Source organism: Cynara cardunculus, assembly GCF_001531365.2.
Source record: "Cynara cardunculus var. scolymus isolate 2C chromosome LG 6, CcrdV1, whole genome shotgun sequence".
Taxonomy (NCBI): domain Eukaryota; kingdom Viridiplantae; phylum Streptophyta; class Magnoliopsida; order Asterales; family Asteraceae; genus Cynara; species Cynara cardunculus.
In genome coordinates this window covers 17,808,133-17,827,473 of record NC_037533.1, presented here as the reverse complement: position 1 = coordinate 17,827,473, position 19,341 = coordinate 17,808,133, and the positions used below count along the sequence as shown (strand labels likewise).

Genomic DNA, 19,341 nt, shown 5'->3' with positions numbered 1-19,341 from the left:
CTCTGAATCGTTAAGAGGTCAATCTTGTTTGGCAAATTTTTTTTTGTCTCTTAATAGTTTTAAAATCCTCTGAATGATTTTGTATCATGGGTCTCCCATTAACCATTCAACACTCTAATTTCATTGTAAACGATTACCAAACAATTATATTTCATTTGACACCATTTCATGAGAGCCTCTTAATCATTCTGACCACTTAATTATTTTGCACCAAACCATTCAGCAACTGCCAAACAGCCACTAAGTTCTAATCAAATATGTGGTTATGTATGTAACTAAATGTGCATTTGTATCTTTATGGTTATGATTTATTTTTAAGAAAGGGAAAATATGATGAGTGTTGCAAAATGGGCTAATTGTAAGGCCCATTAGGCCCAATTAGTGCGTCTACTATTGTTCAATTGATGTCAATTCAGTCTAGTTCCAAGTAATGCACCTCTATCGTAAAAGTGTGTATTAGTTACAAAAAGTGAATAATTCGACTCTTGGATCTACATTAACCATTCAATATCCTACTGTTACTCTTAATAATTACCAAACAATTATATTTCAGTTTGCATCTTATCATAAAAGTCTTCTAATCATTCTGATTACTTAATTATTTTGTACCAAACCATTCAGCAACTGACAAATAGCCCATAAGTCACTATTAGTTTTAGATATTTGTTTGGATCTTTAACATTATCCCATCCATAAAAAATGCTTAAAACATTTAGGGTCTGTTTGTTTTTTTCAAAATTATCTCTTAATACCTCTGAAGTCTGATTCGTTCAGACGTTTGGATGTTAAGAGCGTTTGTTTTATTTCTAAAATAAGAGCTTAAAAGCTCTAATTGTCCTTTGAAATTTAAGTGGTAAACATATCACTTTATACCTCTTAATAATAAACGTCCTCTATCAAGTGGTTCTTATTTTGGGGGTTGAAAGAGATTTGTTAGCAAAAACTATTTATCTTTTATACCTTTGTAAAAAAACTATTTATCTTTTATATTTTTGCATTATTTTGATAGATTCAGATTTCAGACTTCAGATGTAAAAACAAACAATTTTACTGATCCAAATTTTAGACTTTAGAACCACCTCTTATAAATCAGAAGTGAAATCAGACTTCAGATTTCAGCACCTCTTAAAAAACAAACGCCACCTTACACTATTAACTTAAATATTCTTTATAAAAAGACAATTATAATATTCATGAAACATTCGAGCAAAAATATCCACCGTCCATATGATGGAAAGAATATCAAAATAAGTCGAAGAACATATTGTTCTGTTATTAGAGTATATATATCGAAACATATCAAGAAAACGACCTATCTGAGTCTACAACACATTTGATTCACACATATAGAGTTGAAAACTATAACCAAATTTTAATCAGTTAAAACTAGGGGTGGCAAAAAAATGACCCAACCCGCTAACCCAACCCAAAATTAGCAGGTTGGGTTGAGATTTTCAACTCATTTAAATAAATGGGTCAACCCACTTAACCTATTTAAATAAATGGGTTGGGTTGAGTTGAATTTTTCGACCTGCTTTCAATCTGTTTACAACTCGTTTTCAATCTGTTTCCAACCCAATAAAATATTATATAATTTTATTTAATTCTTAATACTATATCTAGTATTCTAATTTTTTATTTTGTTTTATTTTTAATTAAAAATCCTACCGTCATGAGATGAAAGTTCAAATTCCAATCGTCTCTATTACTCTTAATCATCATGAAACCATAAAAAAACTCTTTAGTCCATTACTCCATTATCGTCTCCAAACTTTGGGATTGGTGAAAGTGGAAGTCGAGTGAGTTACTTAGAATTTAAAATTTTCCAATTTATTTTGAACAATATATTTGTTGTGGTCGTGTTTTATTCAAATTTTAAACAATTTGTTTGTATTTGTGGTTGTGTTGTGTTTTATTAAAAAAAATTAAATAGTCTAGTCTTTTTTTTTAATTTAAAATTTTAAAATTAAATGGGTCAACCCAGGTTCAACCAATTTATTTAACAGGTTGGGTTAAGAAAATTGTAAACAGATCAACTCGTTGTCAACCCATTTAGGTAACATGTTGGATTGAAAAATCTCAACCCATTTAATTAAATGGGTTGGGTTGAGATTTTCAACCTGTTTAATAAATGAGTTGAACCCGAACCCGACCCAACCTGACCTGACCCATTGCCACCTCTAGTTAAAACAGGTTCTTAAACTCTTACATGTCCATGATGCCCATTTCTACAAATGAGTCACATAAAATGATAAAAAGGTGATGGTGATTTGGTCCATACAAAAACAAAACATAAACTCTCCATCCACCACCCCTTTGGCTCTATATAAGTTGCTCATGTGACATAAATTAGGTCTACACATTCCAAACCTATATACTATTGAAATGACCATTCAAGCATCTTGTTTCCTTGCCATCCATCCTCATAATTTTGCAATTTTGTTCACATCAATTTCACCTCACATTTTTATGTGTTATAGCCTTGATTCGTGATGTTTACAAGAACGATAGGGTTATGGGTTAAAAGAAACGAATGACCACTTTCATCTTGTTGTTTCTTTTGTATTTGGTATGCAGACGAAACTAAAAGTGCACAAAAAACCCATAATATGACTCGAAAAGGCCAAGGCTAGGCCTCAAAGCCCAACCAGACTAGAATTTTGGGGGGTAGGCCTAGGTCCGACCTGATGAAGTCAACCTGAATTTTTTAAAAATCCAGTTAAGTCCAAAAAACGCGGTTTGATAAAGCTCAATCAGGCATTTTTTCAATCCAAAATATTGGTTCGAACATTTTCTTCCTGACAAAAAGCGGGCTTGGACCCGGGCTTTGTACATCTCTAGATGGAACTGGGTTATATAAAAATGAACCGGACAAAACTGGATAGACAATAGTGAGGTAGGCAATAGGTCTATCTCCTTACCTACAGGTGTTATTGATTCAGAACTACTCAAGCTCCATCTCGTTTATTTCAAGCTCAAGCTTTTAAATAATTCTTAAGTTCGAGTTAATCTCGTATATAAAATAAAATTATTCAGCTTAACGAGTCGAGGTTCATAACACGATGTTTGATTCAACTCGTTCAAGAACTCAAGCCAATAAACATATTAAATGATCTTGAGTTCGAGTCCGTACGGAAGCTTATAAAGTAATAATTTTAGGTCTAATATACAACTAATTTGTTATTCGAGCTCAAGTCGAGCTTGAATATGCTATTATTTACTCGAGCCAAGCTCAAACAACCTGCTACTTGCTACTTGACTCGGCCCGTTAACCTTATTCGCAATGCTAGCACCAGAGCCGTTTATTAGCATGCTAAATCTTGGTTTTTGAACATGGCCCCAAAAATTTTGAGACCCAAAAATTTATTTGCATTTGGGGCACATATTTACATAGCCCAATCACTAACCTACCTCAAACAAGACCTATCTAATTTCTTTTAAAATCAAAAACTGCTATTTAATTTCAGAATTTACTGATAAAAAACAAAAACAACTCTTTGATATTCTTCTCACTTTGTCAATTTAGCCATATTTGTTGTTTTAATTTGTAAGAATTTTTAATATGATATGAAATTTTATATTTTATTTTGTTTATTACTCGTTTTATATAAGACAAATTGCGTGAAAAGTAATGTACTTTGACTTGATTCCTATTTTGGGTAACGTACTTTCAAAACTTTCATTTTGGTACCTAGGATGTAAAGTTTTAAACATTTAAGTACTCGGATAACCGATTGAAGCATTAACCGGTTACAATGCTGATGTGGCGAGTGATGTGGTATCCAACTAAGTATTATTTGCTGAATCATTAACCAGATACCACATCACTCGCCACTAGGGGTGCTCAAAAACCCGATGAACCCGACCAACCCAACCCGAATTTAAAAAAAAAAAACCCAACCCGAGGTAACCCGATGCATGATCGATAAAAAAATTAGCCAACCCGACCTTATTGGGTTGGAATCGGGTCAGGCCCAAAAAAACCCGACCAACCCGATGAACCCGACCTTAATTTTAGCTTTGAATTGTAGATGACAATCATGACATGACCAACCTCAACGTCAAGAAAGCGAAAGTATCTGGTTTGAAAACGTCTAAAACTATTGTTGTTGATTGATGTATTATCATTTGGTTTAAACATTTTTATTGTAATCTAAATATTTGATGAACTTGTATATTATCTTGAATGATCGGTCGTATTTCAAAGAAAAGTTTCATTTATTTTTATGTGATTTTACATTGTTTAAACACAATCCAATCAACCCGAACGGATTGAGTTGGGTTGGGTTGGGTTGAAAATTTTCAAATCGCCAACATTGGGTTGGGTTATTAAAATGGCTCCAAACCGATCAACCCGGGCCGTGAGCACCCCTACTCGCCACATCAACATGATAACCAGTTAATGTTTCAACTGGTTACCTGGATACTTAAACGTTTAAAACTTTACATCTTAGGTACCAAAATGAAAATTTTAAAAATATGTTACCCAAAATAAGAATCAAGTTAAATTAAGTTATTTTCTCATGCAATTTGCAGATTTTTAAAAAGATCGAGATGACACTTATTGCAACATATGTAAAAGAGATTCCCCGACAGCAAAGACCATTTAAAAAACAATTATGCTCATGCATTGTACTCTAGCTAAACAATTGGTAGTCCATTTAAGAATCATTGTGCACACATAAATCCACACCACTCAAACCACAATAATCATGCACATTCTGATAAATAAATCATTTTCGTTTCACATATAATTGCACATGGACAATATAAAATCTAACCGAACCCTTCACTGAACGTAATGCTTAATTGAATGTTCTTTACGTTTTTGTTATCGGGTACGAGATTTAATTCATCGGTGATCGCTAGACGACAGTCTAACAAGATCATTGAACCTTGTTCAAGAAATAGAAACTAGAAGGAAACATGAATCTATCTTATTGTGGGAAAATGTCCATATAATGATATGAATAAATAACGTAGGCAAATAGCCCTCGAGCGTGTAGGTGTGTAGCTCAGTTGGCAAATAGACAAAGCGACTTTGTTTAAATAGACAACAGGTTTGACTTTGAATTCTGCAGGAAATGGGCTTGAACCCCTCCGCTAACCTCAACTGTTGAGTCAGCTTTGAAATGTCTCCTTATATTTGGTTCCTAGGGGGCGGGTTCCATGTGGGTTCGACTGAGGTTGCTGGTAATCGACGTTTTGCTCAAATAATGCAGACAGATAGATAGATATCTCATATCTGTACACAACTATGTAATAATCAAATGAAAGAAAGAAGGATGAAGATTTGCAATATCTGTGGTAAGACGTCTCCAGTGCCATTACTAGCAACTTTGACTTTCTTTTTTTGCTGGGGTCTCATTGCAATAATAACAGTCCCAAAAAATGTGGTTACTTTCTTCTAGCAATCAAATCATCAAAGAGTTGATCTTTACCTAAACACTTACCCGGTAAGCGATTAACAATAAAATTCAACGCTATCACTTACATACCTGGTAAGATTTTAGTCTACCAAAACGACATCGTATGTAACAACTTACCCAGTAAGCGCTAACCATGGTAAGAGTTGTCGTCATCACTTACCGGATAAGACTCTTGGTTCTTGCCTTCGCTCTTACCGGGTATGATATTTGGTCCTTGCCATATTTCATCCAGTGAGGTAATGTGACTTGGTAAGCACTTACCCGAGTAAGCATTTGGTAAACGTCCCCTTACTGTTTATTAAATGTGTAAAAGTATCTCAAACTTTGTTAGATTACTCTTCAAAAGAGCCCTATAAGAAGTGGTCCAAGTTTAGCCAATGTAGGACTCTAACACGCCCCATCCAACAGAGGCTAGGCGGGGCAGATTGTCCCAAAGTGACAGAGTGTCAAGAGGAGGCTAGACAAGTACAAATTGCACCATAGTGGTAAACCGACTCTAATAACATGTGAGAATATGTGAAACCCTCCAACAGAGGAGGCAGGTGCAGATTATCCCAGAGTGACGGACTGTCGAGAGGAGGCTAAACGAGTATAGATTTCCCCTGAGTGTATAAACCGGCTCTGATACCATGTAAGAATATATGGAACCCATTACATTACTCTTCAAAAGAGCTCTTTAGGAGAAAAGGAAGCTTCCAACATATAATGAGAAATAATACAAGTCTAGCCGATGTGTGAATGACATTACTACGGGGTAAGATATGTTTCTTCAAAACTTGAAGGTTATGGGATCGAGTTAAGGGCCGATCATATGTGCAAATTGCGAAAGGAAAGATTTTCGAAGCTAGGGGGATCTTGATGCAACCTACAGTAAAAGAACAAGCCATGATGACTACAACGGAAAAAACCAAACACACGAACTAAACCTGGCAGCTATTTCTACGTTTTTATCGATGAAAATGGTATGTGGACGAGATTGAGCATGTGGCGTTATGAAAGGGAAAGGTAACTTTACAATCATCTTGATCTAAGCCCTATGGTCTCTTTCACAATGGTTTGCAGCTAATTTGAACCACTGCACCACATGTTTTGACACCCTACCAAATGAAACCACTTTTAGAGAATGGGCACATGCTCTCTTGTATGATACATAACTAGAGAATGGGCATTGCTTTCTTTTTATTCCACACACTTCTCACAAGCCCGTAGGTCTTCACCGAAACCGTCATTCTACTCATTGAGAGTAGAGTTCAGGTGTAAGTACATCTTAACCCCTTAGAACCCACCTTCAGGTGGGTTATACCGAGTTCGTTTGATTTATAATTGTTAGAGTCCTACATCGGCTAGACTTGGTCCATTTCTTCTCTTTATATGTTGGAACCCCCTTCCTTTCCTCAACGACTCCTTTAGAAAGTAATCCAATAGGTTTTCACATATAATATCACATGGTATCAGAGTAACGTCTACCACTATAGGAACTCGACACGTTAGGGCAATTTGTACCTATCTAGCCCCTTCTCGACACTATGAGACAATCTATGCCCATTCACCCTCTATTGGAGGGGCGTGTTAGAGTCTCACATCAGCTAGACTTGGACTATTTCTCCTCTATATTTTGGAACCTCCCTTCTTTTCTGAAAGGCTATTCTGAAGATTAATTTAATGGGGTTCCATATATTCTCACAATAATCGAGGGATACAGATAGGGATAGGGGTAGGGGGACAAAAGAACCAAGAACCATGTCATTCAACAAATGCACAAATGTAAGGTTTAATTGATGCCCACTTTGAGGGGAGGAAAGGAAAGGAAAGTCACCTTTCCTTTTTCTCTCATTTCATTTTCTTCCACATAATTCTTTTATTATTATTCCTTGGGATTCCCCAAGTCAACTATCCTCAACTTCAAGATGCCTGATTACTATACTATATAAATGTGTAAATCACTAGTACCAATCATCATCATCACATCCTCATGTAACAAAAAGGCAAGGACTACAGTTGATTGAGTTCTAAAACAGGTTGGCCAGAAGCCTAAGACCACAGTCACAGTGAGAGATGGACCATGAAGCACCAGCCACACCAGGGACCCCAGGGACTCCAGGGACACCAGGTGCACCACTCTTTGGTGGATTCAAGCCAGATAGGAGCCATGGAACCCATGCCTTCAGAAAATCTCTTCTCAATAGCTTCAAGTGTTTCAATGTTGAAACCTTGGCCACAGAAGAAGGCACTCTACCTACTGTCACTTGTTACTTACCCCCTCCCCCCATCTCTCTAGCAAGAAAGGTTTGTTTTACTTTCTGAATGTGTATCAGAATCAAAATGGGTATTTGTTAGTTGTTATTATATTTTAATTTGTAATTTGATTTGGTTAAAGTTATGGTAACAGGTTGGAGCAGAGTTCATAGGGACCATGATACTGATTTTTGCAGGGACAGCTACAGCCATAGTGAACCAACAGACCCAAGGGTCTGAGACTCTGATTGGGCTAGCCGGCTCCTCTGGACTTGCGGTCATGATTGTCATACTATCTACTGGTCATATCTCAGGAGCCCACCTCAATCCATCCATCACTATAGCTTTTGCAGCCCTCAAGCATTTCCCATGGAAGCATGTAAGCCTATAACCACCACCACCCCCTAACGTTAAATGACCTTCTGTTATATTGTTTTTAAATCCATAACGTTCCGACAGGTTTGAGAACGCCACTGCTTAATAGAATAATGGAAACATGTCAGAATGTCTTGGTTTTTGAAGGGGATGTCATTTAGCTAAATAACCCACCTCCCTCTGGGGCTGGTTCTATTAGGAATCCAGGAACCACACACAACGCAACACATATTATTCATCATGAATAGCACTTTCATATGCATCATGAATGTGTTATTCATCATCCATTGTGAATTGTGATTCACGATGAATAACATTTCCACATTCCTCGTGAATGTGTGATTCACGATGAATAACGCTACCACATTCATCATGAATGTGTTATTCATGATTAATATTCAATCTAAAGAAAATTGTGGGCAGTTCCCGAGTTCCTAATCAATTATGGGTTCTTGACGGAACTTCCATCACCTCCCTCTTATCATACATTGGTATGAAAATCTATATGTATAACTAACTAAAACTAACTACAGTTGTTCAATTATGGTGGTGGTTGGGTAGGTGCCGGTGTACATAGGGGCACAGGTGTTGGCTTCAATTTGTGCAGCTTTTACGTTGAAGGCGGTATTCCATCCAATGATGGGAGGGGGCGTGACGGTACCTTCAGTAAACTATGTACAAGCTTATGCTTTAGAGTTCATTATCACCTTCAACCTCATGTTTGTGGTCACTGCTGTTGCCACCGACACTAGAGCTGTAAGAGCCTTTTTCTTCTCCTTTTTGGTTGTTTTACCTTTTAACTCTATCTTTCACTCCATACCCACAAAAAACCAAAATACCATTAATATCTAGAATACCATTTAATGACAATATTGAGTAATATTAATTAAAATATCATTTGCCAACCATAGTAATAGATGTCCACATGTAGTATAGTATTCAATTATTGTAATATAATGAATGCTAGATCCAAGAGAAGGGCACATGAGTCAATGATAAAAGTTGAAACTTCAAGTTCTTGTTCCAGTGACCATCAAATATATATACATATACATATATATACATATATCTTAACTAACTCATGGTGAGCCAAATGCCTGTTTTTATATTATTATTTCCTCCATCCAAAAATAGATGTCTACGGTGAAAATGACACAATTTTAGGAATGTGTAATTATTACACTTTTTAAATAACTAAATTACACTTTTACTTTTGATAATAAAGAGAGAAACTTTCTCCATCTCATAATAAGGGTAGAATGGGAAAGTGAAAATTTACTTGTGAAAGTGGACGCTACTTATCTTGGGACAAACTATAATAGAATTGACGACACTGAATTTGGGAGGGAGGGATTATTGTTGATGCCAATTTTGGACTGTTCCTGATCATATAGTTCAGGAGTGTCCACAATGAAAAACAAAGTTTTAGGAATGCATAATTATTATACTTTCTAATTAACTAAATGACAATTTTACACTTCATAATAGAGAGAAATTTTCTCCAATCTCATAATTAAAGGTAGAATGGGAAAGTAGACATATATCCTTGAAAATGGATACTTATTATGGAACAAACTAAAATAAAAATCTGGACATTTATTTTGGGATGGAGGAGTAATCAAGTTTGAATTTGGAAAGTATCATCCAAAGTCAAGTCTTTTGGGGATTCGAGATATTTCTTCTAGAAATGTCTTCATATATAGGTTCTTATACTATTTGTTGCAGTTGACATCAACTAGACTCGGACCATTTCTCCTCAATATATGTTGGAAACTCCTCTCTGATCAACTGCTCTTTTAAAGAGTAATTTAATAAGTTCCACATACTCTCACAATATTACTACAAAATGGCCTATGGGATTCTAAAAGCATATGCATGAACATGGACAAAGTTTGTAAGGTTCACTAGAGGGATTTCGGGTGGATATCATTCTCGATTAGGAATGAAATAATTGCAACAAGATTCTCATTTCACCACAGGTTGGCGAACTGGCGGGAATAGCTGTGGGAGCAACTGTCATGCTCAATATTCTCATAGCTGGGTACAAAACTGAACTTTTTTCTACTGTCATTCTTCATGTCTTATAGATAGTACTCACCATGTTAAAAACTTCGAGATATCCTTTCACGTTTAGAGTGAAACAAGTTCTAATTAGCAACGACAAGCATTCTACATGTAACTAGCTAATAAGCGTGTTGAAGAATTAATTGGAAAAAATAAGGGGCGTAATAAAAGAAGTGGAAAAAGCCCCCGAAGCTTAATAGAAACGCTACTTGAAATAGCTTTTCGAAAAGCTAGCTTATAGCAAACCAAATGAGATTTTTTCAATAAGCCAACTTATAGTTGTCAAACATGACCCAAGTCAGTAAAATTGGCACAATATTCAACTATCATGTATATGAATTCAACAGATTCCTAGACACCTATGAACATCGAAGGATTGTTGCAGCTATTTTTGAAGTATATAATATTTAGTATAAACTACGTTTTTCTTCCTTGTGGTTTGTTAAAAATTGGTTTAGAAATTGCGGATTTTGTCCCTGTGGTTTGTAATTCATTACTTTTTTCGTCCTTATGATTTACAATTTATTGTTGTTTTGGTCCCTATGGTTTACAATTCCTTACTGTTTTGGTCCCTTGTACTTAAGGGTAGGAATTAGTCTAGGGACGAAAATTACAATTTCTAAACCACAAGGACAAAAATAGTAATTTACTCTAACATTTATGTAAGGCAAATACTCACAGATACTCTTCACATCTGTGTTGTGTGCTAGAAACCTTTTTTACGAAGGAAAGGAGAGGAAGCAAGGGAAAGGGAGGAAAGTAAAAAGAACTCATGTTCTTGAAACTTTTTTAGGAGAGAAAGGAAAGGAAAGTGAAGGAAAATAATGATAGATAACATATTTCCTCCCAAAACTTTCCTCCCAAACGTGGGAGGAAAGGGAAGGAAAGTAAAAAAATTAAAACCCTTTAAAAATCTATTATAATTATAAAATTACCCAATTTTTTATTCTAATGGATATATTTTTAAAGGTTATATTAGTAAAATGTCATATTTCCTTTCCTTTCTCTCATTTTCAAGAATACGGAAAACTATTTTCTTTCTTTTCCTTTCCTTCATTTCCTTCCCTTCTCGAGAACACAAATAAAAAAATGTTTTCTTTTCTTTTTTTTATTTCCAAATTCGAGAACACAACGTTAGTGAGGTTTTGAACCCTTGACCTCCTAGGAGGCAGGGCTCTATCAGTAACCTAGGTACTATTGTTCATGAACTGATACCTTGTTGTTGGTATAGGCCACTCACAGGAGCCTCAATGAATCCAGTAAGAACTCTGGGACCAGCCATGGCTGCAAACAACTTCAAAGGCATCTGGATTTACCTTACTGCTCCCATCCTTGGTGCACTAGCTGGTGCAGGTATTTACACAGCAGTGAAGCTGCCTGAGGAAGATGGCAGTGATCCTAATAAGCCTCCACAACATAGCTTCAGAAGATGATCAAGAACCCATGTCAAACCACCACTGGCCGCCACTGCCATGCCTACACCGATAAGACCACATAATCACCATTGAAGTCCCAGCAAATGCAATATCAGATACAACTGGGATATGGAAATCTGATGGGTACATATCATTTATACTAATACATGGAATAGTTGTATCTAGAGTCTTGACAATGGCATAAATTAATGATAGAACTTCATGTGAAAGGTGATTTAGGGTTTCCATCTTTGGCATAATAAGGAATTAAGTTATAATGTTTGTGATGGATGGAGAAAGAAGTATGAAATTGTTGGTAGTATGTTGCGGAAACTGTGTTGAAGTGAATCTAATGGGGTTGCACTTTCTTACATGGTAGAGTGTTAGAAAGTAGGGTAGTAGAAGGAGCAATAGATGCCCCAGGATTACACTTTCTTACATGCAGCAAATCAATGATTAGGACTTGAAATTCAATATCCTTAGGATATTTTAGCCCCCAATATCAAGGTTGTTTGGATTTTAGGCTAAAATACCCCCCAAGATTGCCTAATCAGATGAGGTATATTCAACAACAAAGGTATCTCATATGAACAATTTCTGCAGATTTGTATGAAGAGAAAGGAGAGGACTAAGTGATGTGAAAAAATGAGATGTTACATATATATAGGCTTGTGTCGATAACTAACTTGCATAAGAAAAAACTGACAAATGATTTTATCCAAATCAAAGAATTTGAAAAAACCTGTCAAAAACAAAATACGTCAAAAAGAGCTTAGGCGACTTCTCTGGCGGGTTAAGTCGCATTGAACATTGTTCTCATGCACATATCACAAGACCACGCGAGTTTTCCGGCTAGCTAAGTTGCATGGAAACTCGTGTTACACACTGTTTACAGAACACAAAAAATCAGATTTTTGGGAAATCGCACACACACAACGTGCTAGTGCTATCTCTTGACTGTTTAATATATGTGTAAAATTCCCACAACAAGGGACAAATCCTCCTTAGCTCACTTGATCTGTTAAACAACTCTACAAGTTGTTTAAAGATTATAAACTAAGGAAGATACCGATGTGGGACAACTGATATGCCTAAAACTCATATATCTAGTTCACCAATACAAGATTCTACTATTCTTTCTATGTGGGACAAAACCTCAGAATGAATCACACTACCAAGACTATATATACAACAATCATAGTCAAGGTTTACCACTCTAGGATACAGGGTAATCTATACCTTGTATAGCCCCCTTTCGACACTTTATGCCCCTCTAGCCTCCATTAAAAGGGGTGCGTCGGAGTCCCACATTTGCAAGACTTGCCCTTTCTACTTAATATATGATGGTACCTCCATTTTCTCTCAGAGAATCTATTGGAGAGTAATATAATGGAATTCCACATATTCTCGCACCTTGTTTTCAGGATTGACAGAATAAAGATCACATCTCTCTTCTTAAAGCATATACAATATAAATTTATGACTCTGATTGATAAAAGAAACCTAAAAATCACCTCTCTAGTGACACAAGCAAAGAGAATTTTGAACATGAAGTTTAGCAAATACTTAGCAGTTTGCGCTAGTAAAGAAGACCGATTTTTTCGTATTAGTAGCCTCCATATAACTCTATCCCCATATATTTAGAATGCTCCCCTTGAATTTAGAGGAGTAATCTCCACTGTTGATGTAAATTGATATTCGCCATACATTCATCGTCAATTCGAGCCTCATTAGGCCACGAGGGATTTTCTATTTGTTATTTGTAATCCCATAGGATCAGTCGAGGTACACGCAAGTTGACCCAGACATTCATGATTTAAAAAAAAAACAGGGTGCATCAACATGTTCATTTAAACGTAATGATATTTATTGGTGAGTACCAAAGACACTAGGGAATGGCAAAAAAACCGATACTTAGAACCCAATAAGATCAGGAATGGGGATATCTCTCAACCCCAAGCCAATATTAGTCATAAATTTTTATGTATAATAAATACAATAATAGAATGAGAAACCGAATTAGTATATATAATATATAAATATTATAAATCTTCGATGATGGAAATTTGTATAAAGAATTTAATAATTGGTTTGATTGTTGTGAAAAACATTTGGTAATATAACAATGTAACTTAATAAATTTTCATTTATTAAGTATTGTAATTGATGTATTTGTGTTTGAGCTAATGTTTCCCTTATACAAATACAAATATATAACAATCAAATTTGGTTGATTAAAAGTTCTATATATAAATATAGGCAGATAAAGGGAGGTTTAAATCAGAGCAGTAACTAAATAAAAAACCTGCAAAATGTCAAATATGTGCAAAATCACATGTAATTTTTATACTAACGGTCAACGTAAAGGTGTGCGGAAGACGTGGCCCATGACCTAATGTCGCGGCCAAAGTCGAGTATATCAAATGTGATTTTAGCGGTGATTCGACCGTTTTCTTATTCTCTTATTTGATTACCATTCTCGTATGAACCTGATTCTAGACGAGAAAAAACCCCTTCCCCGGTAGGGAGTCCTGTTCCCGAACGGGCCATTGTTAGCAAAGGCTAATAGAGGCTCCAGAGAGTCATTGCAGTTACAGGTAACAATTTGGCCATATTGAACCATTCTACAGGAGATATAATCAGGTCAATTCGCCTATTAGCCTTTGAATCCTTTTCTATTCTTTATCCCCTTTATTTGCCCACCGCAAATCTCTGTTTAAGAAACTGAAGTTCCATCGAGGTCAAAACATTAAAATCGATGCAAACTTGTCCAATTGGACATTGAATCGTTTTCTTATCAAGTTTAAAGCAGTCATATAAATGAAAAAAACTGTACGCAAGCTTACCGGAACATATGAAGGAGATGGCAATGGAAGACGAAGCTAATCAAATGATTCCAATCGTACTTCAGGAGTCGAAACATTGCAGATTTCAACCAGACTAAAACTCGAAATTATACCAAAGAACACTGTGCCCTACATTTGAATATATCTGATTAGCAATTTAGCATCAACAAACAGTATTACAGTGGAAACGATCACAACACAAGAAGAATACGATCCTCTATTTTGATCAGCAAGAGACTAAGAATTCGATTCGATTAGGCAACGAGAAACTGAGATCGAAAAAATGAGACCTGTCGTGAATCAAATTGCCTCCAACCTCGAGCATCTCCTGCCTTGTTGACGTTGTGGAAACGGAATGACTCCGAGCGGGTGATCGCACATGATAAACAGACGATCATTTTTATTAGAGTAAATTATGATTTTAGTCCTTGTTCTTTTTGAAATTTTCACTTTCATCCCTACAGTTTGTAATTTGTTGCAATTTTTGTCCCTGAGACTAGAGTTGTTCATAGGCGATATCACCCGCTCGGCCCATTAGAAAAGCAGGCTTAGATAATCAGAACTCGGACAAGCCCGTCCAGGCTGTTAATTATTATAGTTGATTAAATTTTGTATATAATTAATAATTTACGGGTTTTTATTAAAAATAATTAGAAGTGACTTTAGGTTGGATTCCTTCTACTGAGTACCAATCATCATTCATATATATATATATATATATATATATATATATATACACACTAGTTGTGTACCCATGCAATGCGGCGGGAGCCGGAAATTTTAACAATTTTGAAGTTTCACTGGTTTTATTAGAGAAGATTTAACGATGATATGTTACACTTGGTCTTTATATATTGATACAATTTGAATAAATAAAAATTATGGATCCAATTAGAGTCTATCGATGAAAAAAATTGTGTGACAGATTAAAATCCAACATATTTAAACGACTCCACAAATGTATTCGATTTACACCAATAGAAAGAATCCAGAGATCGAGAACGAGACCGAGAGTTCTAGAGCAATTGAATGGGAGATGAATGAGAGAACTTTTAATAACTCATGGTGAATATCAGTTTGAATCTCACCTTGGGCGATGGGGAGAAGACATAGAGGTATGAGAGGGTGAAGGCATGAGTGAAATGTATCAAAAGTATTTTGGGAACATGAAAAGAAAAGGCAATAATGTGCATTGGTAACTTGTACTGTATGTTATTTTAATTGTAGATTAAGATATTTCAAGACTGAATGCATAAAATAGTAGTACTTAATGCATTATGAGTTGTTTTAAGACTTTTAAGACTTTAAGCATAAATGTATAGTACTTTGTGCATTAAAAATTGTTTTTAAGACTTTTGATAAACCTAGTTTATAAGGTAGTATATATATATGATATGATATGTTATATAATACATCTCGAATTTCGATCTTGAAATATTAGGTGGATAAATATTTTGTTATTGAAAAAACATGGACTTTAAAAGTTGATAAATCATTAGAGAGAAAATGCTCATATTCCATACCTTGTGAAACTATTTGTTTCATACGCTATGTATATTGATATTTTTACGTCTTATTTTATACTCGAAAAAACTTATTTAAGTTAAATGATTTTAAATAACTTATGATTTATGTAACTTTTGTTTTTCAAATGTAAAAAAAATAAGTCTTTTAGTTCGTGGGCAAGCTCGGCCTGTTTATAAGACGGTTACAGACAAGTCCATAAGCCTATAAAAACGGGCTTATGTTTGCTATATTAAACCCGTTGGTCATAAAAAAAATGTTAAACCCATCCCCGGACCAAGTCCACAAACAATCGCCTCTACCTGAGACTAAAGGGTTGCTTACCGAACACTTAATCAATATCACTTACCTTCTTGAGAAGACTCTTACCCGGTATGACGTATAACAACGACCAAGACTCTTATCCGATAAGTGAGTGAGAAGACTCTTACCTGGTAAGCGCTCATCAGGTAAAAGTTGTTTACCAACAATTCATTTTGATGGTTGATGATGTTGTCCAATAAGGTAAATGAAGATGACGCTCTTGCGGCTTAGCGCTTACTCGGTCAGTATTTACCAAGTCACAACACCTTTATTGGACGAATATGATAATGATTGAGAATTGTATTCAGTAAGAATAATGACAAAGGATCAAGGGTTTTATCTGGTAAGAGATGGTCACGACTCTTACCTTGTTAGCATTTATCGGGTAAATTGTTGCATATGATGCCCATTTTAATGGGCCAAAAAACTTATCTGGTAAGATAGGTGATAGTGTCGAAGCTTACTTGTAGGTGCTTACCAAATAAGTATTTGGATAAACGACCCTAATTCATGTTCTTGAGTATGAGGGACGAAAAATATCAATAATTTGTGAAACACGAACATAAAAATAACCATAAATCATAAGAATGAAAAAAAACATTAAATTATAAACCATAGAAATAAAAATCATAATTCAAAAAATATAAGGACAAAAATAGAAATTTTAACAAACACATGAACAAAAAAGCGTAATTTGTTCTTTTTATTACTCCCTCCATCCTAAAATAGATATGTCCACCTTCAAAAGTAAAAGGGGGGGGGGGGGGGGGGGGGGGGGGTTGTTTGGGATACTTATAAAAACAACTTATTAACTTATTCTGGTGTGACATCGGTAATAAGCACTTTTGAGCGTTTGGATAAACAATTTATATCGATGTCAAACCGGTAATAATGAGTTTTTGAAGAAGTTAAACCATTATAACTTATTATAAGTTGATAAACACTTTTGTAGAAAAACATAAGTTGTTTCAAATAAGCAATCTCAAACACCCCCTAAATGTATGATTTTTCATTCTACCATTAATTATGAGATACAGAAAATTATTCTCTTTGTAATGACGGATAAAATTGTCTTTTTGTTACTTAAAAATATAATAAATACACATTTTTAAATTGTATTTATTTTTAATTATAAATATTTATTTTATGACGGAGATAATATATGATTTAATGATATAGTTATATTTTTTATTGATACTGATGCCAAATTAAATACTTTAAATTTAAAATAATCAAATGATTATAATAAATAAATTATGAAAACAATGAAAAATAATTACTATAATTTTAAATTTTAATACTTACATATTAGGGGTCGTTTACCAAACATTTAATTGAGTAAGCACTTACCAAGACATAGTATCTTACCGGATGAATATGGCAAGAACCAATAATCTTACCGGTAAGAGCGAGACAAGAACCAATAATCTTATTCGATAAATGAGGGTGGTGACTCTTATCATGGTAGGCACTTACCAGGTAAATTGTTGCATACGATGTTGTTTTGGTAGACTATAATCTTACCCGGTAAGTAAATAATAGTATTAAGGGACCGTTTACAGAATTCTTACTCAGGTAAACGTTTACCAAGTCGCATTCTCTTACAAGGTGAGTATGACAATGACCAATAATCTTACCTGGTAAGTGCGAAGACAATGACCGAGAATCTTACCGTTAAGTGATGACGACAACTCTTACTGGCTTACTTGGTAATTGTTACATACGATATCGTTTTGATAGACTAAAATCTTACCCGGTAAGTAAGCGATAGAGTTGAATTTTACTATTAAGCGCTTATCGGGTATGTGTTTAGGTAAACGACCCCTAAATTTTACCGATAAACACTTACCGAGTAAGTGTTTGATAAACGGCCCCTTACTTTTAAAATGAAATGAATATTGAAACAAAGTACCATCTTATATAAATAAATAAAAATCTTATAAATATATAAATAAAAGAATAAATTGATTTATTTATCTAAAAATTGATAATTTGATTTATATTTTAGAGTAAACTACAAATTTGGTTTCTGTGTTTTGTCAAAAATAATATTTTATATTCTTATGTTTAAAATTACAAGATAAAACCACAAGGGTGGTGCCTGATTGGTTTGAGCTTGACTCTAAAGGTCAAAAGTACCAAGAGATAACGGTTCAAATTCAAGGAGAAATAAAAATTTTCTTGTGGCCACGGAGGTCCAAATGTGGTGATTCCGGGCTATCTGCAAAGCACGTGGTTGCTCTGAATTAGTCGGCTCGTATAGCGGGTTGGATATCCAGGTTAATAAAAAAAAATTACCAGATAATCATCGTGGTTTATAAAAACGTTTGGATTTAGCCCCTACCTCTAACAGTGGTTTAAATTTTGTTAAATGGGACATTTTCGTTCTTTTATTGATTTTTTTTGTCTTTTAACCAATCAAAATTGATTTTATGATTTGGTCTATATGGATTTTGATTGGGTAAATAAAAAAAATGATAAAAAGACGAAAATACCTCTCAATTAACTGAATTTTTAACGGTTGTTGGACATTTTTATAAAACGTGACGATCATCTTGTAATTTCAAAACTGTATGGACGAAAAGTGTTATTTTTTTAACAAACCATATGAACATTTGTGGTTTACTCTTATATTTTATTTTTAACCAACAACATATACTATATTATAAAACATTTGACAAAAACTTTTAAAAACCATTTTTATGCATGAAATATTGTTTATTAATTCGTATTACTTAAAATTCAAGATCACAAATAAATTGTACGTGAGTACAACTTATTAAAGCTTCATGTTTGAATTTGTATAACTAACTACATATAAATATAATCAAATACAGGATAAACCTTTCATTTTAAATATAAAAAATAATTCGAATAATTATTGAGTTCTAACAAAATACTTAATTATTATATTTATAAAAAAATTATATTATTAAACAAAAAATAAGTCACTTTGTTATTACACCTAAATTAAAATACAATAAAAAATTAAATTAAAAAAATTACACAAAAAACGAAAACTTTTAAGTAAATAAATCGATATATTTTTTTCAAAATTTTATAATATCTTCAAATTTATATTTTATTCAAAATAAAAACATTATCACTTTAACAAAACCACATAAAACCGTATTATATCGACAAACACAA

The 19,341-nt window shown here is 34.3% G+C and overlaps 1 protein-coding gene across 1 annotated transcript; it reads left to right on the top strand.

Moving 5' to 3' along the window:
- Positions 1-7,303: 7,303 nt before the first annotated feature.
- Positions 7,304-11,805, top strand: LOC112514467 (aquaporin NIP6-1). The gene is made up of 5 exons (XM_025120952.1): positions 7,304-7,715; positions 7,819-8,043; positions 8,601-8,795; positions 10,019-10,080; positions 11,335-11,805. Exons 1-5 carry the CDS (start codon positions 7,485-7,487, stop codon positions 11,534-11,536), a joined length of 915 nt encoding a protein of 304 aa, XP_024976720.1. The 5' UTR covers positions 7,304-7,484; the 3' UTR covers positions 11,537-11,805.
- The last annotated feature ends 7,536 nt before the right edge of the window (positions 11,806-19,341 follow it).

Excerpts from the sequence above, each read along its gene's own strand:
- LOC112514467 (XM_025120952.1), top strand. The coding sequence starts at position 7,485 with ATGGACCATGAAGCACCAGCCACACCAGGGACCCCAGGGACTCCAGGG. Across the intron at positions 8,044-8,600 it reads AGCATTTCCCATGGAAGCAT|GTGCCGGTGTACATAGGGGC; the intron begins GTAAGCCTATAA and ends GTGGTTGGGTAG. Across the intron at positions 8,796-10,018 it reads TTGCCACCGACACTAGAGCT|GTTGGCGAACTGGCGGGAAT; the intron begins GTAAGAGCCTTT and ends ATTTCACCACAG.